The sequence below is a fragment of the Diplodia seriata genome, assembly GCF_021436955.1.
Source record: "Diplodia seriata strain FDS-637 chromosome Unknown scaffold_5, whole genome shotgun sequence".
NCBI lineage: Eukaryota > Fungi > Ascomycota > Dothideomycetes > Botryosphaeriales > Botryosphaeriaceae > Diplodia > Diplodia seriata.
The window spans coordinates 2,540,010-2,566,477 of record NW_027117312.1 but is presented as its reverse complement, the minus strand read 5'-3'; the positions used below and the strand labels follow the sequence as shown (position 1 = coordinate 2,566,477).

General features: G+C 59.1%; 8 protein-coding genes and 1 non-coding gene across 9 annotated transcripts; 4 read left to right on the top strand and 5 right to left on the bottom strand.

Annotated features, from left to right (window-relative positions):
- Positions 1 to 519: 519 nt before the first annotated feature.
- On the bottom strand, positions 520 to 2,320 carry SLS55_005766 (uncharacterized protein; the record flags this gene model as incomplete). The annotated part of the gene is made up of 3 exons (XM_066777209.1): positions 520 to 795; positions 847 to 1,362; positions 1,412 to 2,320. 3 exons carry the CDS (start codon positions 2,318 to 2,320, stop codon positions 520 to 522), a joined length of 1,701 nt encoding a protein of 566 aa, XP_066633051.1.
- A 587-nt stretch (positions 2,321 to 2,907) lies between these two features.
- Positions 2,908 to 3,744, bottom strand: SLS55_005765 (uncharacterized protein; the record flags this gene model as incomplete). Its single annotated transcript, XM_066777208.1, has 1 exon — positions 2,908 to 3,744. The coding sequence occupies one exon, from the start codon at positions 3,742 to 3,744 to the stop codon at positions 2,908 to 2,910; it is 837 nt and encodes a 278-aa protein (XP_066633050.1).
- A 942-nt stretch (positions 3,745 to 4,686) lies between these two features.
- NEP1 (18S rRNA pseudouridine methyltransferase) lies at positions 4,687 to 5,747 on the top strand (the record flags this gene model as incomplete). Its single annotated transcript, XM_066777207.1, has 3 exons — positions 4,687 to 4,825; positions 4,951 to 5,213; positions 5,271 to 5,747. 3 exons carry the CDS (start codon positions 4,687 to 4,689, stop codon positions 5,745 to 5,747), a joined length of 879 nt encoding a protein of 292 aa, XP_066633049.1.
- A 1,787-nt stretch (positions 5,748 to 7,534) lies between these two features.
- Positions 7,535 to 9,801, top strand: SLS55_005763 (uncharacterized protein; the record flags this gene model as incomplete). The annotated part of the gene is made up of 2 exons (XM_066777206.1): positions 7,535 to 7,701; positions 7,752 to 9,801. 2 exons carry the CDS (start codon positions 7,535 to 7,537, stop codon positions 9,799 to 9,801), a joined length of 2,217 nt encoding a protein of 738 aa, XP_066633048.1.
- Positions 9,802 to 11,841: 2,040 nt separating this feature from the next.
- On the bottom strand, positions 11,842 to 13,383 carry GAA1 (Glycosyl phosphatidyl inositol protein transamidase complex subunit; the record flags this gene model as incomplete). The annotated part of the gene is made up of 3 exons (XM_066777205.1): positions 11,842 to 12,770; positions 12,823 to 13,314; positions 13,371 to 13,383. The coding sequence occupies 3 exons, from the start codon at positions 13,381 to 13,383 to the stop codon at positions 11,842 to 11,844; spliced, it is 1,434 nt and encodes a 477-aa protein (XP_066633047.1).
- Positions 13,384 to 13,527: 144 nt separating this feature from the next.
- RBD2 (putative rhomboid protease) lies at positions 13,528 to 14,498 on the top strand (the record flags this gene model as incomplete). Its single annotated transcript, XM_066777204.1, has 5 exons — positions 13,528 to 13,705; positions 13,759 to 13,896; positions 13,946 to 14,027; positions 14,077 to 14,142; positions 14,189 to 14,498. The coding sequence occupies 5 exons, from the start codon at positions 13,528 to 13,530 to the stop codon at positions 14,496 to 14,498; spliced, it is 774 nt and encodes a 257-aa protein (XP_066633046.1).
- Positions 14,499 to 14,958: 460 nt separating this feature from the next.
- Positions 14,959 to 15,056, top strand: SLS55_005760. The gene has a single exon. It is a non-coding gene; the product is annotated as a tRNA-Ser (tRNA).
- Positions 15,057 to 16,694: 1,638 nt separating this feature from the next.
- RDT1 (Elsinochrome reductase 1) lies at positions 16,695 to 17,630 on the bottom strand (the record flags this gene model as incomplete). The annotated part of the gene is made up of 3 exons (XM_066777203.1): positions 16,695 to 16,721; positions 16,784 to 17,496; positions 17,552 to 17,630. 3 exons carry the CDS (start codon positions 17,628 to 17,630, stop codon positions 16,695 to 16,697), a joined length of 819 nt encoding a protein of 272 aa, XP_066633045.1.
- A 4,414-nt stretch (positions 17,631 to 22,044) lies between these two features.
- On the bottom strand, positions 22,045 to 25,346 carry SLS55_005758 (uncharacterized protein; the record flags this gene model as incomplete). The annotated part of the gene is made up of 3 exons (XM_066777202.1): positions 22,045 to 23,089; positions 23,165 to 25,046; positions 25,277 to 25,346. 3 exons carry the CDS (start codon positions 25,344 to 25,346, stop codon positions 22,045 to 22,047), a joined length of 2,997 nt encoding a protein of 998 aa, XP_066633044.1.
- Positions 25,347 to 26,468: the final 1,122 nt, after the last annotated feature.

Below are 26,468 nucleotides of genomic sequence, written 5' to 3'. Positions count from 1 at the left end.
ATAACACGCTGCTTGATGCAGAGGAAATCCATGCCAAGGCCAAAGAAATCGTACGACACTTGATACCTATACTGACGCGGACTCTTGAGCACATTGTGTTGGTCTATGACCGGCTTCATGCACCTTTCAGGACATACACTCGCTGACCGGTTTTCATGGCGTGTAGGATCGGTCTGCTGCCAAGCTATCCAAGAGTTCCGGAGGACCGTACACGTTGCCGTCAAGTTATTAAATTTTTGATCTATATTTTCCATTTCTCATTCTTTGCTGTGTGTTGGTACAGACCCCAACATTGCAAAATTGCTTGAACATGACCAGCTCTGGATAGGTATCGCGCAATCCGTTGAAAAGGTAAAAAAGCAAATATCTGCAATACCCCAAACCATATTCTCGTTCCTTCAGTGCCTCTACTGCCAGGCTCTCTTCCATCCCATTCTCATCCGAGACAAGGCCGGGAAACAGGATAACCACCACATTGCTGTGCAAGAAAAGAGGATGTCGTGAAGTCGCGCATGCGCATTAAAAGTTTTCCTTGCCCCAAACATACTGGAAATCCTTGTCCGTGTACATGTTGCATTTGATGTGCAGCTGGCTGCCCAGGCCCTTGGGACCGCAGAAGAAGACACCAGCTTCGGCAGGGGTGTGAATCTTGCGGATGGACTTGAAGATCATGTCCCAGTTGGGGCGGCCGAAATTGGTGGGCGCGCGCAGGCCGGTGATGGCGTCTTGCTCCGCGTTGGCATCGTTGATCATGATGTTGGCTGCGTCGTCGACCTTGACTTTGGCAGTGAGGTACTAGTGCATGTCAGTCGAAGTACTGGGCTGGCAACCTTGGCCATCACTTACCGTGTGGATCTCGATGTGGTCCTCCAGGTCCTGGGCTTCGATGGCCATCAACAGAGACCTGAACCACTCCAGGGAACCAAAGTCTCTGCAGACCCAGAAGAAGTACACCTTCCTCAATCTCGTCTTTCCCTGCGGGTAGTTCATGCGGTACCAGATACTCTTCAGAATAGAAGCGAATGGCGTAACACCGATACCAGCTCCGACCAGAACGGCAATCTCGAACTTGAAAACATCCTCCGAAGCACTTCCGAAAGGGCCGTCGATGTAGACCCGGGGAAGAATCCGGCGCAAACTGGGATCGACGCTGTCTTCATCTGCCGAGCCGCTGACAACCGCTGTATCCTTCTCCTTCACCTCCTTTTTGTCAAAGTCGCAACCCAGCGACTTGGCTAAACTCCTTGTGAAGTTTCCAACACAACGGACATGGATGGAGATGTAGTCTTCCTCGGGCGCGCTCGTGAGAGTGAAGGGGTGGTATTGCCACACCGAGATCTCCGGGCAACACAAGAAGATGTACTGCACCACGTCAGCATGAGCGCAAAGCTAGCGGAGGAGGATCTTTTACCTGTCCAGCCTGGGTCTTGGTGTTCTCCTTCTTGATCTGGATCTCACAGACGTTGCTGGGGTGCTGGATGACCTTGGAGACGTATGTCTTGTGCTTTCCGCGCACTTCGCGGGCAGCTCTCTCAGCAAGGTAGAGGAAGCCGCTGTACATCCAGTACTGCCAGAAGACACCGACAGTGTTGCAATAGGGCGCAAAATCGGGGCGGATCATGCAGAAGGCTCCGTGAATGGACCACATGACGAAGAAGATGATGAAGAAATGGTGCGTGTACCAGAAGCGCTCGTAGTTTGCGCGGCGCGGCTTCTCGACCGAGGTGAAGACCATGGCCATCAGTGCAATGAGCATGACATAGCCGGTCCATCCGGGGCCAGTGACCAGGTTGGCCAGGAGGAAACCCACGAAGCCCAGGTTGTTGGCGGCAGAAAAACGGCCCAGGTTGACCCAGTGGGCAACGGTGTGGACCCAGGAGAAGAAAACGATGGACCAGGCGACGAGAATGTGAAAGGTGATGTTCTTGTCGAATTGGATGATGCCGTTCAGAGAGGTTCTGCGCATCAGCGAGATCAGGTTCCTGCAGACGGGGAGCAGGATGAGGGCGACATCAAAGTGGAGGACCAGTGCAGCAGCACGGGCAATGACGAAGGTGGCCCCGAACTGCTCGCGCGACTGCGTCATGTTGTCCTTGAGGCCGTAATGGACCATGCCGAAGCTGAAGATCATGGCGTGGGACAGCATGAAGGCGAAGACGAACAGGCGGCGCCAGCCCTCGTTCACCATCCACCGATCGAAGCGTTCGAACAACGTCTCGGGGCGGATGGGGGTGTCGCTGATTTCGCCGGACAGAAGCATGCGGGTCAAGGGCGGCCATCGTGACCGCTCCTTGCCAGTCAGGCTCGACGAAGAAGACATTTCGCGGGCGAATTAGGCACCAACGAGGCCAGCTCGAGATTCGTGGGAATTAAAAGACGGTATTCACTTCGCACCGGGTCAGCAGAGCTCTCGGGGGACACGGCGGGCAGGCAGCGCATACCAAAGTGCCAGCACTAGAAGTCAACGAACAGAAAAACACGAGGGATCAGCAGCCGGCTGGAGGAACGAAGGAGCAGCAGCGGCGAAGAAACACAGAGTTAACAGGGCTCGAGGACAGCGGGATAGCCGGCATTTGAAGCTTGGCAGGCGAGGACAATCGGACCACAATGCCGACAGATCACAGTGTAGCGGAACCGAAGACGTCGAGGAAGTGTCTTGAGTCTGTCTCCTGACTAGCGCCAGGCACGACGGTGTCATGCGTGGGGCAGCGGCTTGGCCGCGTCGCAGGTCTGTGTGATCAGCGCCACTCAGCGTTTGGGCGCCGCTCGCGTGGGGCTGTAGCCGCGGCCTGTCCTCCGTAGCCGCCCGTCGTCGCTCCACACGCTGCACAGAGCAGCGCCAAAACAGACGGCCGCAGCGCAAAAAACACCCGACACCACGCTGATCCTCACGCTCTGTAACCACGCCTAGGCCATCAGATAGCCCCCCGACGCCGAGATGCACTGGCCCGTCATCCAGCCGCTCTGCGCCTCGGCCACCATGGCCGTGAGCAGCGCAACGTCCTCGGGCTCCCCTGTCCGGTTCTCCAGCGGCGTCGTCTTCTTCTGCAGCTCCACCATCTCCGCCGGGATTTTGGCCATCATGTCCGACCTGGTCGGCCCGGGCTGGATGGCGTTCACCGTGTGGCCCTGCGGCCCGAGTTCTGCAGCCAGAGCTCGCGTGAGCCCTTCCAGCGCCGCCTTGGACGCCAGGTACACGCAGCCCGCCGCCAGCCCCACCCGTGCGCCCACCGACGACATGTTGATGATGCGCCCCGGTTTCCGCAGGTGCGGCAGCACCGCCTGGCTCATGAACAACGCTCCGCGGACGTTGAGATCCATGCAGTAGGCGTAGTCTTCGGGCGTCAGCTCGGGCAGGCTTTTGAGCAGCTCACACCCCGCGTTGTTGACCAGGATGTCGATGTCGTTTCCAAATGCTGCTGTCGTTGCCGCCACGATCTTCTGCGGCGCATCCAGTTGGCGCAGGTCTGCCTGGACCATGACCGCCGCAGCACCGTTGCCGAGGCCGTTGATTCTGGAGACAGCCGACTCGGTGGCCTTTTCACTGCTGGTAGAGGCGAAGGTGAGAGTAACCTGGGTTGTGGCGTCAGCCATGCCGCCACGGCCGTCTGGTGTTGCACTCACCTTGGCCCCGCGCGTTGCTAGCTCAAGAGCGACGGCCGCGCCTATGCCTCGTGACGCGCCCGTCACGATGGCTACTTTGCCGGCGAGAGTCAATGGCTGAGCCGCAGTCGTCGAGGTCATTTTCGTCGCAGTTGGAGGGTTTGCAAAGGGACGGGGAGCAGCCTCTGCTCCGCCTTGCGCCTTCTTATCATGTCGTACCCCGCCAAAACCACGGAGAACGCAGCCAAACTCCGACGACTGTAACTCAGCTTAAGTCCGTGTAGGACGGCGGTGTCCCTTTCAGTCGAGCACCTCTGCAGGCAACGCGCAAACTGCTGTGCCGCACTGGAGCATGGCTGGCCATCTTTTTCCCTTTATGTAGTAGCGTAGCGGAGGCTCATGCGGTCTGCAAAGAGCCCACCTGCTCTCACATTGGCGGGTGACAAGAGAATTTGCCCACCCGGACCTGCCTTATAACATGGGATAGGTAGGTAGTTGAATACAAGATCCGGATGTAAATAAAAGTTTTATTCGGGCATTTACATCTGAACTTGAATTCAACTACCTGACTAAATACTTTGTTTCGGAATCTGTATGGAAGGCACAAGGGAGTGTGCAATTTCTTTAGTCACCCACCGTGCTGTAAGCTTCGGCAACGGTCCGTGATGTGGTGGTCTCGGACGGACGGCGCGTCGGCGGGATATTGCTTGGAACTCGCCGATGCGCCGCAAGAATCTCTCTGGCAAAATCCCGTCAGTCGATTCTGCGCAGTCGAGCTTTCGTCGGAGCATGCACGCATGCATGTGTGACTCAAAGCATGTGCGCGGGTGGAGGCGTGCGACAGGCAGCGCCCGTGAAAGTCGCCGTCGCAGCCGAGTACTGCCTAGGAGCCCCGCCTAGCGAGCCACTGCTTCCTTCGGTTGCCAAGATAAAATTTGACCGCGACACCCGACCACCAGATCCTCCAAAACCTCTGCCTCTTAATTGTCCGGTGCCATATACTGCGAAAGCTGACCAGCAATAGAATTACCGCAGCACATCAAACTAAATTTACCCTCCCATTTACCGATATCATCACGCGCAATGGCCTCAGCATCGTCTCAGGTTGACGGCGGAGTCAAGCTCGAGGAGCAACAGCAACTGCAGCACGAGCAACAAGACGAGCAGCAGCCACAGCAGCAGTCGAGCCCGCGTTTAGCGAAGCGCGGTACGAAGAGGATCAGTAAGTGTGCGGCCCATGACTGTAAATAAACGCCGCTTGCGGCCTTTGCCTGCTGAACCCGCGTTTCACTCATTCCCCCCTACGCCTCACTTGTCTGGAGACCCTTTGCTGATGTGTTTGCACAGGGACACAGTCGCTTCCGCCTCCTGATCTGCCGAAGCTTGTCGCAGAACAAGCCCAGCCCATCCCCCATAGCGACAAGGACACCCAGCGCCTCATCGTCGTGCTCTCAAACGCCAGCCTTGAGACCTACAAGGCTTCCCACGGCGGGCGCGCCGGTATCGGGAAGGAAGACAAGTATTCGCTTCTCAATAGCGACGAGCACATTGGAATCATGAGGAAGATGGGCCGCGACATCAGTGATGCGCGTCCGGACATCACCCATCAGGTCTGCTGCAGGCCCACCTCGCTATTCAACATAGCGCAGCCACTAACCGCTTCCTAGTGCTTACTCACCCTTCTCGACTCGCCGATCAACAAGGCTGGACGGCTCCAGATCTACATCCACACGGCCAAGGGGGTCCTCATTGAGGTCAGCCCTACCGTCCGCATTCCCCGTACCTTCAAGCGTTTTGCCGGGTTGATGGTGCAGTTGCTGCACCGTCTGTCCATTCGGTCCACCACGTCGCAAGAAAAGCTCCTCAAGGTCATCAAGAACCCCATCACGGACCACCTTCCCCCGAACTGCCGCAAGGTCACGCTCAGTTTCGATGCGCCGGTTGTCAAGGTGCGCGAGTACATCGAGGACCTGGACCCCAACCAAAGCGTCTGCGTCTTCATCGGAGCCATGGCCAAGGGCAAGGACGACTTCGCCGACGAGTTCAAGGACGACTCCATCTCCATCAGCAACTACAGCCTCAGTGCCAGTGTAGCGTGCTCCAAATTCTGCCATGGTGCCGAGGAAGTCTGGGACGTCATCTAATCGAAATATATTCTGACTTGTAGTAAAGCCATGTCGGGCAGGAGACGAAGCGTTGCTTCGCGGGGAAGGGAACAACGGGAATGCATTGGAAGCTGCGATCACAACATCCAGGCTCCAGTCCAGTGCCCGTCTCGATGAGGATCTGTGGAGCGGTCTCTGTTTTTGCAACCAAAACATCAGGCTCTTTCAACAGACTCACCAGCGCATCTTCTTCGCAAAGCACTTCAACTTGCTCTGCGGTTTTTCTTTGTACTTTGGGTTCTGCCCGATCTCTTCTCATCTTCTAACACTGGATTGACCCCGAAACATAGCATACATACTTAGGCAGGCGTTCAGCAGGGAGTTTGTGCGGGAGGCAGCACTGACTCGTCATGTTATAGCATCTTGAATGCCGCGCGGTGGGACGCCCACGTCCGCGTAATAGTTTACCAGATGATTCCGACTCTGTTCTGCCGAATGCCGTGACGTGAGCAGGGGATGTGCAATGTTGTTTCGTTTCCAAGAGAAAGGTCTAGGCGCCGCATGCGAGCTGCACACGTGGAAAGGAGTTCGCCGGGACGGCAGGAACGGACCGTGGCGATTGGCGCGGAGAAAGACAGCGATGGCTGGACAAGGCGAAAACGAGGCTCCAGAACGAGGAGATGGAATCGCCCTGCCTTTTCGGTTCGAATCGCCAACAGACAACATGCCGTGCGACCTGGACTCGCAAGCCAATCTTGCACGAGCAAAGCATGGCCTGGGCTGCGAGGAAAGATTGCAGGCGAGGCTGGATTGTGCTGGCAGGCACAAATGGAAGGCTGCTGTGCGGGTCGCCATCCCATTTGGTGCGCGGAGACAGTCGCGGTAGCCGCCGCGCCTCCACCCCGGAGGTTGCACGCATGATGTGACGACGCATGTAGGGGTTGCAGAATCTAATGCCGAATCGACGTAGAGGTGGCCGCTCTCCCGCGCCGCTTCCCCAGATCCTGCTCTCTGAAGGGCTCGACGTGGTACAAAGTGGCGATCGTCGCTGTTGGATCGCCTCAAATCGGCTGCACGTCCCTCTCACCGGCGCCCGCTCTGGCTTCATCAATCTGCATCCCAGACGCATGCCGCAGGGCCACGACGCACGACAGAGCCAGTGCCTTTGGCACGCCTCGTGCACGCTGCCACGAGGCGTGGGTCCGTTTTTCGAGTCGGTGCTGTACATGTGGCCGGGGCCGGAACGGGCAGGCGAACAGCAACAGCAAGAGCATCAGCATCAGCATCAGCATGGGCTTCGGCTTCGGCTGCGTTCTGGCCAGACTGAGGCAGCCCCATCGCAGGCGCTGCTCTGCAAATCGGCGCGCTGCTCGGACGTCGTGAGGCTTGGGCGGTTGCGGCTAGCACGATGGGGACGGCCGCCTCCCGCAGGCCAATGGCAGCCGGCGCCGTCTGCAGGCAGGGTTGCCGCTGCGACGTGGCAGCCTGCAGCGCCGCGAAACACCCACGCACGGTGGGTATGCCGCCGACCTTGCGGAAGGCGATCCCCCCGGCCGTAGCTGGTGCGCCATGCGGCTACTGCGCCTGTCCACGCCATTGGCAGCTTCTCGCCGGCGCGCTATATAGACGGGTCTGGCGCTCTCCTGGCCGCTGCATGATGTCGCCTGCGACTAGACAACGGCGCGGATCCTTTCCAGCCTCCTAGCAATACACCGCAACTCTGAGTAATCCCTCCGGCGTCTGGATATAATCGACGCTGCTTCTGCTTCTGCTCCTGCTTCCGCTTCTGCTTCTAGCCGTTCTGTCTTTCCCCCTCCTCCGCCATCATGATCAGCCATATAGGCCTCACCGTCTCGCACCTGCCAACCTCATGTTCGTTCTTCTTGGCCGCGCTCCAACCGCTCGGCTACCGCTACATTGGCCAGCAGGGGAATCAGGTCGGCTTTGGACTCAAGGATGAGGCCGACTTCTTCCTCTGCCAGGAGACTCCTGGGTGAGCCACGCGCCAAAGCCCCGTCCATCTTCACTGCTGACCCTCGCCAGAATCAAGGCCGGCGCCGCCCACATTGCCTTCTCGGCGCCTGATCGCATCGCCGTGAGGAATTTCTACACGGCAGCCCTCACCGCCGGCGCACGTCCTCACGGCTCTCCCGCCACGCGCGATGCCGAGAACGGCGTCTTCAACGCCGCCGTGCTTGACTTCGACGGCAACAGCATCGAGGTCATGTTCCGCGAAAGCGTCGACCCCATGGACGACTCGCAATCCGTCGGCGGCTTCAGCAGAGTGCTGACTTGGCGGAAGTCGGTCAACGGAAGCGTGCGCGACGATGAGTCCGTCGTCAGCGGTTCCACCGTGAGGACCGCCACCAGGACCGTCGTGCCGTACCAGGCGCCGAAGAGTGCCGGCCCCGGCTCCGTGTATGCCCCTTCGGTCAAGGCCGAGTCGGTTGCGCCCAGCCTGCCGCGGACGCAGTCGGCGCCTGTCGTGCCCCGGGCCTCGAAAGAGGAACTGAACCCGGAGCTGATGGCTGATGCCGGTGCTCGAAAGATCATCGGCACGCTCATCGGCGCCGCCGCCGGCGCCGCCGTGGCCTACGCTATGGTCAAGAGCGAGCGTGACAGCGCCAAGGAAGAGGCCGCCGCCGTCGCTGCGTCTCAGGCCGGGTCGCAGAGGGCGCAGTCGGTGAGGGAGCCCTCGCAGAAAGCACCGTCCGAGTACGGCTTCACGCCGTCGCAGGTGCAGCAGATGATCCAGTACGAGCGTGCGCCGTCGCAGCGCAGCTACAGCGAGACGGAGTCCATGTACAGCGCCCCGCGGCAGCGCATGGCCATCGAGGCGGCGCCTCCGCGCAGCACTCACGCGCCCACGCTGGTGTCGGCTCTGCAGTCGGGCGCCACCACCGTCAGGCAAGCCCACCGCAACTTCAGCGAAACCGAGTCCATGTACAGTTCCGCCGACAGCCGCGACCGCTATTCGCGAGCGCTGGAAAACGCGCCGCAGACGGCCAAGAACCTCCAACCCACGTGCGTGTCGGTCGCGCCAACGTCGGCGTCGAAGCGCAACGAGGACGTCGAGTACGTGCCGGCCTCGAGCGTCGGTCCGCGCAGCACCTACTCGCGCAAGAGCGGCGCGCCTTCTGTCATCTCCGAGATGCCCAGGAGCAGTCGCGCCCCCTCGCAGGCTCCGTCCAAGGCGCCCTCGCAATCGCCCTCCAAGTCGGGCTCGAAGGCCCCTTCTCTCATCTCCAGCTTCCGGCCCGACGACGACGACGACGACCGCAAATCGCACGCCTCGGAGGCCCGTCGCAGCAGCGCTCCCAGCGCCCACAGCTCGCGCTCCAGAGTCGAGGCACTCGGCTCGGTCGACGAGAGCGCCGAGCGCCGCAGCTCCGCGGGCAGCGTACGCTCGCATCACAGCTCCAAGTCGAAGGCCAAGTCGCTCATCTCCAGCTTCGTCCCGGAGGACCGTGAGGACTACCCGCCGACGCCGCCCAAGTCAACCGCCCCCTCGGCCGTCGAGCGCCGCAGCTCGGCCGCCAGCGTGCATTCGACCAAGTCCAAGGCCTCAACCGCGAAGCCGCAGGACGCCTCGAAGGCGCCCTCCCTAATCGGCAGCATCCTGGGCCGCAACAAGGCATCCGAGAACGACGACGACGGCCCCTCCGACCTCGACACCGTCGCGCCCTCCGACTCCATTTCCAACGCCGGCTCGTCGCGGTCGTCGCTGCGCCGCTCTTCGAGAAAGGAGGAGCGCGACGACGGCGACGACGCGCGGAGTTCGCACAGTAGGCACTCAAGGCACAGTAAGCACAGCAGCTCCTCGAGGCACTCGTCCAAGTCCAAGCACCGCGACGAGGACGACAAGAAGAGCCACGTCTCGTCGCGCTCCCACAAGAGCAGCTCGAGCCGCAGGAGCGAGCGCAAGGACGACGACGTCGTCCGTCCGTCGACCATCAGCGAGCCGAGCGAGGCCAGCACCATCAAACCGTACAAGCCGCGCAAGGACAGCGTGGTGAGCCTCCCGACCAGGAAGCTGGAAGGCAGTATGGTCGAGGGCGGTAAGAATAGGAGTGTGGTGAGTTTTGCGGGCTGAAAGCAAAAGACGGCAGTGCAATGCTGTCTAGATCCACACCCGCGTCCGGATAGTTGCTTTCAACTAGCCAGGCAGTGAAAGCGTAATGTCGTTTGCAGGGCATGACGGCGTAATCTCCTTCTGCAATCAGTTGCACGAGTATGCATCGGATGAGTAATGTCTCTCCTTTGTTTTTATCTCTTTCCCTTTGGAAGGTACATTACATATGCATTGATTGGTGCGCTGGGTAGGTGGCCTTTTCTTCCGGCTTTTCCTTCATCCCCGCATATCACAAGACCCGATGTCTTGGGATAGGTGTGGACCATTTTCCTTTCTGCGCCTACAGATGCGACCATCTCTGGCTGCTGTTTTTCTCTATATTTCTCTCCTTCTGCATCAGTGGCGCTTGGGTTCTGCCTTTTTTTTTTATCGCACTGGCTCCATCTCTCTCGACAGAACCACGTAACTTGTAGATTTGAACGCAAGTTCAGCCATTGGGCAGGTGCGGCCAAGAGCTGCGATGCTCTGACCTTTGGATTCTTCTTCTCTCGTATCACTTGTACCTGAGAGACATTATACAGACGGAAAGACGAATGTCATCATATACAGAATTTTTTCGAACTATACTCTCAAGTGTGGTGATGTAAGTGGGAAACCCGCTGAGGTGTTCGAGTGACATAGATGACTATAGTGGGTTGTAGAAAATCATCGAACACGTCTACCTCATATACGTGCTATATCATGTGCATGTAGGTAGCACGTCGGTGACAAAAGAAATTCCCTACTCGCATCTACTTCATAAAAAAAATCTCTCACCGGGTGGGTAGTTGAATACAGTCTCCGGACGTAAATACGAGTCTTGAATTCGTGCACATTTATCCATACAATGGATTCATCTACCCATGTAAGAAGAGTGTATTGCCTTCGGTAAGCTCAAACGGCTTAAATATTCTGTCACCAGCTGTGAGGTCGAATAGCAGGCTCAAAGTATTCAAACGGAATCCTTTTCTGTTTTGCATTAGGCTGAGTAGGCATGTTCTACCTTCTACCATCCTACCCGCCCTTTGATGGAATCGGTAGAGCTCTGCAACGCTCCCCGAAAGTCTCCGCCCTCCATCTATGGACAGCCAAGGCAAACACCTGGAAATGACTACGGGTTGAGACTGCGGGAGCATGCAGGTAGAAGCTATTGTCTGTGATCCCGCCACGGAGAGTTGAACCGAACGGCGCAACGTAACCGTAGGAAAAGAAGATCATAGCGTCTGCACATAGCCCGTTGGATCGATTGTCCATAGGCGGTGAAGCCTCACCACTGTTATCTTACATGCGCGAGTAATTCTATCGGAACACATACTTGCCCAACACTTCTCCATTCCCGCCAATGCATCGGGCAGCAACGGGGACCGGGCGAACCTAATCACCCCACCTCAACAGCTGCTTTCTCCGGAGGCCCCACTCACCCGGCGCTAAACGTATACGCACCACTTAGATCCGGAGGGGGGGAAGAAAAGACAACGACAATCAGGAAAAGAAGCCCCCACTGACCACGACCGCGCCTACGAACCATGCCGGCCACCACACCAACCACACGACCACCTGCGTCCACAAGCCCCACACATGCCACCCGAACGCCGCCTGTACCAGCACCTGCCTGATGGCCGCCAATCCGACCCACTCGCCAACGTTCAGTAGCCCTTTCCCTTCCAGCTCCTGGCTCGCGATGCCGACGACCGTGACCGGGCTGAGCAGGATGAGGAGCGTGTACTGAGCGCCCGCGAGCAGGAGTTTGCGGTTGCGAGAGGCCGTATGGGAGGGTGGTCGGACGAAGGTGAGGGGCGCGGCGCAGAGACCGACGAGGAAGGAGAGGGAGAAGTTGAGGGTGGCAAGGGCAGAGAAAAACATGCCGAGGAGGAGGAGCGAGAAGCATTGCAGGAGGCAGGTTTCCTGGGCCGTGAGGGTGCGATGTAGTTGTCGGATGAGGAGGAATGATATCAGCGGCGGTGCGGCAAGGGTGATGGCGGTGACGAGGATGAAGGCTTTGCCGAGGTGCTTTTGGGGAGGTCAGTTGAGTGTTGTATTTGACAATGGGTGTTTGAAGTAACTTACGTCGCCGGATGTGTGGTTGAAGATGTTGAGGGGAATAAGGCCGAGGGCGTGGACACCGCTGACGAAAGCAAGAGGCAGGAGCAGGTTGCGCTCTACGGTCGTGAAGATGACGGATGGGACGATGGCGATGTCGCTCCCTTCCTTGACGACGGTCATATCCGGCTTTTTCTCGTCTTTGGTTTCTGTTGAAGCGGGCTTCTCGTCGGGGACAGGAGGACGTCCGCTCTGAACCCAAAGTGCGATGGCCGTTATGGTAAAGTTTACGGCAATCAGCATGGCGCTGGGAAGATAAGTTCCAATGCTGACGAAGCGATTGGCCTGCATCAGGAGGTAGAAGAAGAAGCTCTGGTGCAGGTGCTCGAGGAGATTGTTCAGGCTGCGGAACACACTTTCCACCGTCCTGCCCAGAGACATCTCGTCGTGCCACCCACTGCCCACAGTCTGGAGCGTGATGGCATCGACGTGGTAGGGAATGAAGGCGCTGTGGGGACCGGAAGCATGGCCGAGACCCTGGCTGATCATGCCGCGGAGCATTGTCAGGAGCCGTTCGTCATAGGTATCCTTATGGTCCCACATGCGCTGGAGCGTGCACCCAATGCCCATTTGGCCGCTGGCAATGGCGACGGCAGTGTTAAAAAGGTCCAGGTTGGGGAGCTGGCCATTGATGCCGTCGTAGAGCACGTGAAGCTTGTCGAAGCGGTGGCCCCAGGGGCCGGCTGGGTACTCGATAGCCACGGCTCCCTGAAGCGCCCCGCTCTTGAGAGGAAGGGCCTCGACTCTGGTGGGGTCGTGGGCGTTGTGGTAGGCATCAACCCAGGCCTGAGAGCCGGCGGTGGTGTCGCTGGTGATGAGGACGATGATGTCCTTGGACCAGAGCGACCACCCTGCGCATTGGAATTAGAACAGCGCCATGACCGGGCAGCTTGGAGGGCATACTCTTGAAATAGCGGGCGAGCGTGAGGGCCAGAGCAACGCCGCTCTGGTTGACCTCGCCATCAACCGTCTCCCAGGATGCAACCAGCACGACGGCTTCGGTAGCATCGGCGCGCGGCCCTTGGATCACGCCGTAGACGTTTTCGCCGACGACGTCGTTGCCCGGAAGCTTGTAGGTGTACTTCTGGCGGGCGGTCTTTAGACCGGCCGACTTCAGGATGTCCTCCAGCGTCTGGCTCCGGCCGTGGACATCCTTGTCGAGCAGGGCATGGACCTCGTGCCTGAAGGCACGGAAGACGTTGTGCTCGCTGCCGCCGAAGTAGGTGTGGACCTGGGCGGGCAGCAGCGCGTTCTCGGAAATGTATGTCTGGCGCGAGTAGTCGTTCAATGGCAGCAAGAACAGCCAGATGACGCCGACAACGATGCACAGAGCAGACAGGTAGGGCGGGATCTTCAGGATGCGGGCATCGCGGCGGAGGCCGAGGATGGCGGGGGCTTCGGCGGAGGCAGAGGGTCAGCGGGCGGGAGGGCGGCGGAAGAGGGGCGCCTACTGAGCAGAGCCATTGCGGGGCGGGCGGCGGCGTGCAGGCTACGGCGGCGGCATGAGGTGGTGGTGGTGGTGGTGGTGGTGCTTGGCCGGGGAGTCGGCGATCTGGGGCGCGTCGCGTCGTTCGTCTTTGCGGGCCAGCTGTTCTTGCCCGCAACACCATGCCTCTCGTCGTCCCCAATCTCCATCCGGGGCGCTTGCGCTCCTATGTCTTGCGTCTGCCGCTATGCACCCGCCTTCTCCTGCTCATCATCGTCGCGCTCAGCGTCGCCACCACCATCTCGCCGGCCCTGCGCCAGAAAACCGCCCTGGTGCCTGACCAGGTCAGCATAACCGCCGGTAAGTCCGCCGTCGATCCGATGCAGATCCATCTTGTCCAACTGCGTGGCCAGCATTCCGTCTGAACACCTTCCCGGTGACCCACGTCGGCCTCTTCCACGCGCTCTTCAACCTGCTCGCCATCACGCCGCTGCTCGAGCGATTCGAGGCCGAACATGGCACGCTCGTGTCATTTGCCCTGTTCTCCGGCCGTACGTCCAACCCGCTAGCCAGTCTCGCGACTGCTGCTTACCCGACTAGCCTTTGCAACCCTGCCCGGCATAATATACGTCGTCATTGAGCGCGGCATCTTGAGAGGAAACACGCCCGTCCAAGGTGCGAGGTACGGCGCCAAACTCCCGCGCGGTTCTTCTTGTAATGACATCTGCCAGTGTCTGGGTCTTCCTTCTCCTCGCCGTTGAGGCCATGAAGACGCACAAGGCGAATCCCTTCTTCAGGTACGCCGCCCGCCCCCCGGCCATAGCTGGCGCTGACACGTAGAAGCCTCGGGCCGTACAAGATTCCCACCTGGACCACTCCTCTGATCTTCATCCTCCTCACGAGCTTCTTGGTCCCCAACACGAGCCTGATCGGGCACCTCTGCGGCGCCTTCATCGGCTATCTCTGGGGGCTGAACTACATCAAATTCCTCGCGCCGCCCGAGAAGATCCTCCGCTGGATCGAGACCAAGCTCAACCTGCTGGTGCGATTGCCGCACTACGTCTCGGTCGACCGCTCCACTTTCGGCCGTTACGGCGTTCTCCCCTCGACCACCCCCCTGGCGACGCTGCCAACGGGCGTGGCTGGTCCGTGATTGGCAAATGCCTGCCGTCATGTTTAGTGGCGCAGCATGGAAAAGGGTATGCGGCGACGACGCCAAGATACGACGGCATGAAGAGACACATGTAACGCTCTTGTAATTAGCTGCACTGTATTGTTCGCTCCTCGGCGAAAGAGATCGACTTGCATAAGGCGTAATGATGTGGAGTCTCTGAATAGACAAAAATGACATGTTTAGCGCGATGAAAGGTCTTGCGTAACAGCGTTGCGCGAATCCTTGTGGATTTTGAATAGCCAGCTTGCAGTCTGTCAAGGTGTTTGTAGTGGAAGCTCTGAAGTGTATACATGTGTGACGCTCTCGCTAGTCTCTCCAGTCCTGAGAAAATTGCCGGCGACTCGTTCAGACTCCTTCTTTATGCTAAATGCAAGCCCATGTGCTCCGATCATTTTTGTATAGAATATATATTTTGTAAATAGGTTCCTAATCTTATTGCGGCATAGTGCCAGAGTGGTTAATGGGTCAGACTTGAATGCAGCTGCATTTAGTCATCTGATGGCTTCGGCCTCGCAAGTTCGAATCTTGTCTATGTCGTGCATGTCTCTGGCATTCTTTTTTTTTTCTTTCTCTTTTCATTTTCGTCCAGCGGCTGACGATGGTCAAATTTCCTTTGGCCAAGTGGACGGTGGCTGTTGGGGTCAGAAAGCCACGGAACGACAACACAGTTCATTTTCTGCTGGGCAACGCCCGTCCGCTTTAAGACCCAGGCACCGTCATTCCACCCAACGCAACCGAGTCAATCGTGACTCCCCTTTTGGCCTTTCCTTTTTGCTTGTGCAGAGATTCTACTGTAGAGTTGTGGCTGCACTCCGATGACCTGCTTATATTTCAGTCCCGCAATACCTCGCCTGGAGTGTGTGTTTGACGGGAGGCGTATCAGATCCATATGGTCGATTTTCTATAGGGAGGATTTGATGCGAAAAGGTGGCTACGCTCGAAAGAGGGAAGTTGATAGTGCACGAGTCGTTGTAGCTTGCATGATTTCACCGTTCCTACCAATATGGAAGCTTCGGCTCCGCGCGACCATCATACCAGCACCCGTACTCAACAAGTGAAGTCTGTTACCACCGGGTGTTACAAGAGCCGGAGTATAAGCATCGGCCCGGACGCAATTGTCTCGGAACTCCCATCTCACATACATGCCAAACCCGACTGCACGAGCGATTCGACTGATCTCATCAGCTGCCGACGGGGTTCCAGGAAGAGGTCCAGCCAGCCCGCACATGAGACCAAATCTCGCAGCATGGCTCCCTGCAGGACGCGTGGATCAGCGAGGCCGACACGATGCCCACGCTTCCAACCAAAAATGACGCAACGTCGCTATCACTCAGAGCCTATCTTTAGAGAATCTCTCTGCGGTGTCATTGGCTGCGTGTCGGAGGAATTTAGAAGAGAGAGAAAAAGAATGACGGGCTTTTCCCCGAATCTCGCGTCAGCCACCATACGTGATGATGCACGTCAGATGGCCGTTATACCGGGTGCGGGGCTGATGAGGCGCCACCGGACCAGCCATTGTGCGGCTGTGAGAGCAAGCTTTGGTGTCGGCAACATCCATGTTGGTGGCGGAGCTGTAAATCGAGAGGCATGGGAACTTTTGGCTTTGTCTGACGGTATTGGGTAAATATAGAACGTCGACGTGGTTGTGCCTTGTTCTTGCTACTCAAACCACCGTATACGTACCCGTCACCACGTCCGGCTCCACCCGCGTTCTCGCTTTCTCCCGGGAAGCATGCACGAGTGCGAGTGAGTAGTCAGTGTCTGTGTACAACACATGGCACAATGTGCTGTGGGAGTACGAAGAAGATTGGCAGCAGCTCTGTTACATATCTGCAGCGTGTTAAAGCACGGATGGGCTTTGGAAAGATGGCTTTTCACACACAATCAACGTAGAATGAAGCTGTATGTCATCCATTTCCCACTCGCTATGATGTTGCGCCGTCCACTCTTTGGCGTGCGCAGAATGATGAAAACTATGTCTAGGCGTCAAGGTCCAAAAATGACAAGAGACATGCTAGTGGGTGCCAACGCCTTCAAACCACAGGAAACAAACAAATCCCAACCCAATGCTGGCGCTGAGGAGACCCAGAGACAAATCCGAGCATAGACGGTAGGATAGAGGAGCGATAATGAGGAATAGAGTCTCCATCAACTCTGCATTAAGCCATGATTGTTTTACATGCAGGCAGCGCCATCAATTCCCTGAAATCGACCAAAGTGGTTAGCGTCTGCTTTCGAAGAAGAATTGGAGAGTAGTGACTTACGATGACCTTGCCGTTCACCCACTCGCCGTCTTGGGAGGCGAGGAAGGCAACAACGCGGGCAATGTCGATGGGCTGGCCGACGCGGTTGTGGGGGGACCAGGTGGCGGCGTACTCGTCGACTTGGTCGTTGTTGAGGTTCTCGCCATTGGGGATGTACTCCTTGCACACGGCGTGGTACATGTCGGTCTTGATGCCGCCAGGGGCAACGCAGTTGACAGTGACCTTCTTCTCGCCGGCGTCGATGGCCATGCAGCGCACAAACGTCTCAATGGCGCCCTTGCTGCCCGAGTAGACGGCGTGCTTGGGGACGCCCTTGGCTTGGCCGGTGATGGAGCCCATCAGGATGATGCGGCCACCCTCGGCCATGTGCTTGTAGGCCTCGCGGGCAACGAAGAACTGGCCGCGGGTGTTGATGGACATGACGCGGTCGTACTCCTCCTCGGTCACATCCTTGAAGTGGCCGAAGGAGACAACGCCCGAGTTGGAGCAGCAGATGTCGACCTTGCCGTAGTGCTCAACGGCCTTGTCGAAGAGCTCGGTGGTCTCGGCGACGTTGGCGACGTTGGCCTTGATGGCAATGGCATCGGAGCCAATCTCGTTCTTGATCTGAGCAACGACCTTCTCGGCGGCGTCGATGCTGTTGGCGTAGTTGACAACAACCTTGGCTCCGCGACGGGCGAGCTCAAGGGCCATCTCCTTTCCGATACCACGGCCTGCGATGCTAGTGGTCAGAGGGGCGGGATTGATGCAGGAGTCAGCACTACTCACCGGAGCCAGTGACGACGGCGACCTTGCCCTCCAGGCTCCAGCTGGGGGTCGCGCTGCTAGATCCAGTGCCGACGGCCATTGCGATTGGATTGGTGGTTGCGGGGGATTGTTGGGGGAAAGCGGTGGCAGGTGGATGGATGCGAGGTGAGTGAGGAGCTGAGATGATTGATTGCTGTCTGGATGAGCACCTTCCGGCACCGCTGAGGGCATCTATATAGCAGTTTCTGAGGTGGACGTCGGACCGGAAGCGTCGCAGCCAGCACTCTGAGGCGGACCGGCGAGGTCGGGCTTGCGGCCCCCATCCGGATGGTGTTTTCCTCTCTGGCGATTGGGCTGAGAATAGAAGCGGGCGCTAGTGGAGCGTGGGCTCAGATTTGGCGCAGGGGCTGGAGGTGAGAGCTTCGGACACGCGGGGCCGACGCTGGCGGGATCAATCAGAAACGGCGTGCTGGTGGGCCGTGCGCTGGGATCGATGTTGGGTGACGCGCTGCAGGCCTTGCCCGAGCGCGTTCGGCCTTCAACAGAGCGCGAGCGCGAAGCATCCGGGGCGCACATGGTTGTTGAGGCGCGAGAGTTCGGGAGGCAGAGAGGCAGATAAGCGAGCGAGCGAGCGATACTACCTAGATGGGCGGCGGGGCGGAAAAAGAGCCCCGCCCGGTGCAGCCTGGCAGCCTGGCGCCCTGGCACTGGACGGAAGCGACGACTACCACACAGCACTCCTCACCACTCGGGGCTTTTCACTGACGTCAGAGACAGGACACGCTCGGCCTGCGCGCCAGCCTGCGAGCCAGCCTGCGAGCCACCGCACACGGCCGCGCGCCCGGCTGTTCACGCCCGCCGTCAAAAGCAACAACGCTTGGCCTGGTCTCTGCGTTCGGCGCAGCCTGTGTTTCGCCAGGAAGGTGCGGTCATCGATTTCGGTTCCCCCCGCTCTCCGCCCGGATTCGCCCATGCGGACTTCGCAGAATGCATTCCGGACTTCCTCGCGCCAAGCACTCCAGCCTCCAGCCTCGACCCCCATCGCCGATGCGCCGCCAGTGCCGCCCACCCTGCCGTTTCCCCACTGGATCTAAGGCTCCCGTCCAGCTGCTCGGTCCGGCACCCGCGCACGTGATATCGGACGTCGGCCGTCCTCCGCCTGCTCCACCCTCTGGCTGTCTCTGTGCTCGTTGCTGCTGGAGAGCCGTTGCAATACACTGCGGCTCTGACTGGCACCGCGTCAGCCTACTCCCCTGATCCCCGCATGGACCGTCACGACATGGGCCTGCAAGCAGCAACGCTTCAGGAACAAGATGCACGCCCAATATGGATCAGCACCCACCCTCATCTTAAACAGCACAGATCTTGCAGCCTCGCGTAGCTTGCTGGCGGCTGTATTGCCTACACGGAGACGTCTGCACCGCGCCCGGACTTCCCACCCATGTTCCAAGTCGCCGTGTGTCTGGACGAGCGGGAACCCACGCACGGGTAGACCGCCAACCCGTCAGCGATTCCCATCCTGCGGCCATGCCCTTGGCCCATTTGGCCACTGGAGCTGGTTAGCCAGCGGAAGATCAGCACGCTGCTGCATGCCGCCTGTACTGCTTACATCAAACGGTCCTCCGCCCGGCCCTGTGTCAAGCAGCGGATCCGGGGAAGCGTGAACCAGGTCGCGTGTCCGTTAGCTCCCGCTCCGGCAACGCTGCCCTTTGCTTTGCGAATTCCATGGAGCCGGACGATGGCCTAAGCATGGCCGCTGCGTCGACCCTCTGCCAGCCTCCTTTCACCGGAGGCTGGCCTTCACCTCGTATCTGAGTCCGCGGCGGCTATCCTCCTCGCGGTTAGTGATGGGCGGTGCGAAGAGCCAACGCCGCTGAATCCTCTCCGCGAGTGTGAGACCTATTCTTGAGTCTTCCCTCTTCGGACATGCTTGCAGAATCCCCGCCGGTGATAGGATGAGGTCATCGCCATGTCTGGTACTTCTGGTGCTCATCTGCCCCAACCCACCTGCTGGCGCCGTTTCACGGCCAACAAGAAAATAAATGGGCACATCCGTAGCCGCGGGCGTGGCAGAGGGCGCGTCTAGCGTCTTGCATTTCTGCAGTCAGGCGTGGGTGTGCATCATTGATGTGAAGGAACGGCTCCTGCATGCGCCGCCGAGCCCTAGAGCTCGGCCGAGCCTACGTAACTGTCTGGCCTGCTTGAAATGGAGGCCATGTCCGGGCCGCATGGTGTTGATCATCAGTAGGTACGGCCATGCTCCGGTTGGCCCATAGGGCAAATGAGGAGAGCCTTGACGGACTTCTGGCATCAGCGGTTGGATCGAGTGGTGGTTAGCCTGCGTCAATCTCCCCCCGGTTGTCCGGCCGGTGTGATATGACAAGGTCCCCTAGCGTGGGCGGCTACGCCGCACGCGTTGCCTGAGACAGCCCAAGAGGGAGGGACGGAGGTGGAATTAAAGTATAGTATTGATTGACATGGAGGTGCGTGCGTAAGTCAATGCAAGTAAGGGTATTAGACAGCGCCCGGACCCCCGCCTGTTCAAGTCGTGTAGCAGCGCCCACTATAAGGCTGACCATTCTCTGCCCTACCCATCCCTCCCTTTCGGAAGAGATGCTGCTACAAGCATCCGTTCTCTTGCCTTGTGGCACCCATCCCCTATGACAACATACGCACGCCACGTTTACTCTCCACCCAGCCACGCCATACTTGCAGCAAAGCAGGTCGTTGGAGCACAAAGGGGGAAAAGAAAGGAGAGAGGCAGACATCCCATGAGTGACGGAGGCACGAGGGAGAGCACAAAGGCCTGACTTGCCCGGCGATGTCCTGCTCCAGCTTCAGCATCGACCTCTTCCTCCGATTCCGACCGTTCCCCCGCCCATCACCTACCAAGACCATACAACCTATCCACGGACCCACTTCACCTCACCGTGCAAGACGTATACCGGGGTGGGAGAGCGCACACCCCTGATCAGGGCATGTCCATATGGAAGTCGAGGCAGGAAAAAGGGGACACATCTGCCCTATGAAGAGCTCCGACCCATGTCGACGCCGGTATCCCGAACCCTCACCATTGGCTGGGGCCAACGCCCGCCGCCCGTCAACGGCCCATCAGCGCTCACTCATTCGCCCGCGAGGGGGAAAGACGAAACAACACAGCCGGCAGCGCTGAAGCCATTCAGCCACAGCTAGAAAGTCAGAGGCGAGGAGGCAAACACCATCTCAGGCACAAGCGGCGAACCCCTTTTGCGTGCGTGGCGAGATGGAACGCTTTGCTCTGGCTGGACAAATGCCGTGCGCCAATTTGGTATGCTTCGGCACCTACAAAACCTACAACCCATCCACCCACTTCTCCGTCCGGTCCCCATACCCCTCCTCAGCTCGCACCTCCTCCCCTTCCTTCCCATCACTTACCCATTTCACTTCCCACCACCTCTTGACACGCTGGGTTATGCAAGCATCGATCACCACCTCATCGCACCTGTTTACCTGTTCAACTGATGAATTGGCAGCAAGCCAATGGACTGACTAGCAGAAAGTTCGGTCCGGTTCGGCATTCAGGTCACGTTACTTGGTCGCCCCCGTTCGCAACCCCGCCACCATCACGCCCAGAACCCGCGAACGCTACTATTCTACCTTCCCCTCCACACCAACCCCGCATCATCTCAAGTCACCGGTCATCCATCAACCAATGGCCGCCCTCCTACTCGGTCGATCATCATCCATCATCATCGTGGCACGTGTGTCACCGGATCCCCGACCATCGTTCATCAGCTTAGGGACACTTCATCTTCTCATGGACAAGAAGTTCTCGGAGTCTTATTATATGCTTATACGACTTCCTCATCAACAGTATGGACAACGCGAGACTATAGGACAACTCGACAAAGGCATTACCGGATACTCCATCATTGCTTCGTCTATCCCCATCGCAACCAGAAGCAGGTCAACCCAAACGACTCCAAACCACGCGATGGACAGCAGCATGCCAAGTCACGCAAACGCGACGAAGGATGTGGTGACAACGACACAAAAGAAGCGATGAAAACAATCGGGTGAACAGATCGACGTATCTTTGATGGTGGAAGGGACGCGCGAGAACGGATTACATCTTCGGCCATCGACGCTCGTGGCCGGAATACACATTACTCGGTTGAGGGTTTACAACCCCCTCCCGTTTTCGTCGCCAACGAAACAGCCACGTCTCCTTCCCGAAGGAAGTTGGTGATGAGACGGCGACAATGTGGACGGACCACCGGCGGCGGCTTTGCTCTCACTCATGTGGAGCTCATCGCTCACCTGCCTGTCACGGCAGCCCGCAGATAAGCCTTCTGTGCGAAACACCAAAAAGGCACGCGAAGCCTTTTCGCAGGCTTGACTGCTCCGATCGCGATTTGCGACCGGCCGAGCGACACCGCCGTCGTCAGGACAATGACACGGAGCAGCTGCGTCCGATGGACGCCATCTCGACGACTTGGTTGCATGCCAGCACTCGGCTGGATGCTTCAACGTATTCAACCTCTCGCAAGCCTCTCAAGCTTGCCGCGAATGCCGTCGGAAAACCTTGTGGCGTAGCCCTCGTCGACGACATCGATACAGTGAGTCAGGACGGTGAAGGCGTTGTCCATGCTCAGCTGCGAGCCATCGCGCTTGGTCAGTGTTGGCACACCCTCGCGCTTGGTGAGGTAGCGGCTGATCAACGGATGCTCCGCAGGCAGGTTGTCCACGGCGAAGCTCGGCCCAGGCACAGGGAACATGCCGTTGGTGGGAGAGATGCCCTCGTTGTGGGTGAGTGCGTCAGTCCACAGGATGAGACCAGTGCGGTAGATGGCGCCAGCCCACCATGGCGGACGCACAGCACGGGGCATGCCGCGGATCAGACGGAGCACCTGGCCGCAGTGGAAGATGGCTTCTTCCACATCGGAGATGCAGCGCTTGTGCAACCACATCAGCTGCTGGTAGCTACCATCGAAGTTCTCACGGCGCGCAAGCCGCTCGATTTCCGGGAAGTTGGTCACGGCGTTGAGGCTGATGAGGTGGAACAGAACCAAGTTGGCCTGCATGAGAGCACAAGGCGCGTTGTTCTTCATGTATCGGTCCGCAAGGTCGTACCAGCGCTGCAGCAGCGACTGGACCTCCTCGAGACGCACACGAGTCGACGCTGCCGTGACCGCCCGAGTGCGTTGTCGCGACGCCGAGTTATCGGAGAAGCAGCTGAGCAGCTGGCAGTACTGGCACACAAGCGTCTGAAGCGGGTGCAGCAGCAGCCGCAGGTGCAGTGGTGTCAGCTCGATGCCCTGCGATGAGATCTCATCGTCAAGGAAGTGCCGGAACAGATCGCGCAGAGACAGCGGACGAGCGCCCGACCCGACGGATGGGAATCCTCCCGCAAATTCATGCACCTGGTTGAACATATCCGACCATTCGGTCGCCGTCTTGGCCGTCCACAGACAGTCGGCATCAGGCATGGGAGCGCCGAACTCGGTGACGGAGAAGAGCGGTGCCGTATCGTGGAAAAGGGACAGCTCCTGATCGACCATCGCCCACGAGTAGATCAGCCTGAATGCGGTTAGTCATGTGACTGTCACAAGCCATGCCGACGGGACGGCTGGCGGAGGAGAAGAGATCGCTTACCTGCTCCGACTCTCGTGCTGAATCCAGTCCTCCCACAAGCCATCTGGTCCTGCATGATCGATCCTCGGCGTTGGTGCATGCCTTGGCTCCAGGATACCCGAATGCCGCAGCATTGCAAAATACATTCCGCGCTGGCCCATGGCGATGTCCATCTGCCACTTGTCGCCACTCCACGCCGCCTGCACGGTGAAGAGAAGAGCAGAGTGCAGAACGATGGGATCGCCACTCATGATGATGTTTTTCTCAATCAGGTCGAACAGCGAGATGCGGCAGGCCTCCGTGAGACCACCGGTAAGCCATCGCGCCTCGACTGACGGAATGACCATAGCACCTTGCGCGATCATCATCAGAACTAGCAAGCTAGCCGCCTTGTCATTGTATGACGAGAGCAGATTGTTGGCATCGAGAACACCGCGAGCCGTCATTGGGAAGTAAGACTCGAAGCTGTTTGCGTAGGAGCGGAGAAAATACTCCAACACGCGTGCTGGGGGAAGGAGGACGAAGTTGGACCCGCCGTTCGAAAGCGGCGAGCCGCCGCTTGCCGGCGAACTGCTCATACCCTCCTTGTGGATGTCGAGCGCTTTGTGCAGGAATGACTGGGTAATGGCGAGCAGCTTGTCACGGCTGCTCTCCTGCAACTGCATCACCGCCATGCGCTCGTTTCCAGTGGGGAAGTCCCCGTCCTCCCACTGCGGTCTCCAGCTGCTCCAGACTTCGTGGTTCTTCAGACTCTGCTCTAACCTTTCCAGGTTCAGCTTTGCCGTCCGCGGACACGACGTCGACGGGATCGGGGGCGTGCAGCGGAAGGCGCTCCAGCCGTCTTGCGCCGCAATAATGGCACCGAGATCGGGAACACCGGTGGCCGGGTTGCTGCTTATTGACGCATGACGTGTAGGGTACAGCATGGACGCAGAACTGCCGAGCTCGAGGTCCGAAAGAGCGCGATCCATTTGGGGCGTGGTAATGGGTGTTTGGACGGGCGGAAGTGCTTGCGAGAAGTCGGGCATCATGGAGAACATGTTATCGCCCTGAGGACCAGCCGGCATACCAGCAAAATCCATACTCATATCCGGAGCCATCATCGCCATGTCGAAACCGGTTGCCATCGGCATGTGTTGCCAATCCATGGTGAACTGTGGGCTGGCACTGTGCTCAGAACTGCGTCCAGTGGCGAACTGTTCGTAGCCGGACATGGGAGTGTGTTGGACGAAATCGTTCATGGGAGTGGGGATAGGCGAGATTACACTGGCGGCGGGGAGGACAGAAGGAGCTCCGTTGGGGGGAGATGCATGCTCGAAAAAGGCGGAAGGACCATCTGCCATGGGCTTTTCCATCTCAGGGCTGGCGTGGTGCGAGGCATGGGAGGCAAGGGAGACAACAGACTGCTGTGAAAGAGACGACGACGAGTGATGGTGGCCATGGGAAGCTCGGGGCGTCTGTTGCTGCTGCGGGGGAGGAGGTTGCTGCTGAGCTGGCGGTTGCCCGTCTTGCGGCTGGGCCGGAGGAGAGTTGCTGGCAGGAGACCGACTCGACGCGTTCTCGCCACTGCCCTCCGAGGCGGCAGAGCTAACCACGCCAACCACGCCATTCTCGCCAGGCTGCACGGGACCTCCCAGGCGGTTCATCTGTTTCGAGACTCTGCGAGTGGGGCGGAGGGTGCACTTCAGATTCCGGCCGGCACAGCGGCTGCAAGGGAACTTCTTGTCGCACTTCGTCTTGGTCTTGGCGCAGTTGCTGCAGGCAATGGGAGTCCGTCCGGCGGATTTGGGGATGATGCCGTTGCTGGGGGGAAGGCCTTCCTGGTTGTTCTGGTCCCGGCCATGGACGGTGTAGTGGCGTTGGAGGAGATCGCTGGACAACACCACAACGGTCAGCTCGGCGACTTTTAGCGTACCCCGAAACGCGATTGCCACTTCGGCATCATGGGAAAGCCGGCGGAGCTCTCCGAGGAGCGGGGAGAGTGACCATCGAAAAAGGAATCCACTCACCGACGGGCGAACGACATGTGGCATGTGAAGCACTTGAAGGGCTTCACATTGGTGTCTGCAGTCGAAAGGCGTCAGCAACACGGCGGACGGCGGACGGGGCGCCGGAGCGGGACTGAGGACTTACGGGTGAGGATGTGCCTCTCGAGGTGCTCGTCTCGGGTGAAGGACTGGCCGCAATAGGTGCAGAACACCATGGCTGCGGTGGGGCTGGCGGCGTTGGGGAGGAAAGAGCAAGAGGGGCAGGCACGCAGCGGACGGAGCTGGGCTGGAGCTTGGCAGGGCTGCAGCAAGCTGTGCTGGAGAGCGTGGAGGGAAAAGAAAGAGGCCTGGGGGTGGACAGAGGACGGGGGAGGTGGAGGGCGGAGGGTAGGTGGAGAAGACGAGAGAAAAGATGCTTGGACGACGAGGGCTGAGGCTGATATTATGGAAGGCGCGGGAGCTACCTTGCGGGCTGGGGCTTATGCACTGGAGCTGAGGCAGCAAGAGTTTTAGTTATTCATGACCTCTACACTGCTCGAACGTGGATGTGGCCAGTAAGGCCTGTGCATAACCCAGAGTCGTCCCTTCTGCTGTTCCGTTACACGCGGAACGCCTAGCAGCAAAGTCGTGACATGGCTGTGATGGGAGGCTTACCCTCGCACCGGCGCCGGGCTTGGGCCTAGCTGCTGCCGCGATAACGAAACACGGCAAGGGCAGATCGGCGGGCATCGAAAGCGCCACATGGGCTCCCCCGGCCGGGGCCAGCGGTCAGCGCAGCGATCATGGCGCCCGGGGCCCTGGGACCGCAGCCAGCACTTGGCTGGCGCCGCCGCCGTCAGCGACGCTCAGCAGGCGCGGGCTGACAGCCACCCGCCGCCCGCGGGGCCTGTTGCATCTGGCTCGCCCTGGGCGAGAATGCGAGTCTTGGGTGCTCAAACAGCGCGGCTGCCCATGCCTGTCTCACGTCTTGCGCCATCCGGGCCCGCGTGCCCCCGAAATAGCAGCCCTCGAAACATCTCTTCACGGCCTCACTCAGCAGCGGCCCTCACGATGCCTGCGTGCATGTCGCGCAGCAGGCAGGGCTGACGACGCGCCCCAGAATGTACATTGCTCCGCGCTGCTGACGTGGGCGCGAGGCTGCCTGGAGCGCTGTCGATCCGCAATCTCGCCCGCGAGCGCGCGCAGCAGCGAGCTTAAGTCGAGCTCGACGGCTGCTCTGGCAGAGTGCCACTGGCCCGGAGAATGCAGCGTCCAGCGGATCGCCGCCCCGGCCGCAGATCCGCGGGCCTTGGTGGCCGTTTCTGGTCGCTGCCATTACCGCCTTCAGCCAGCCATGT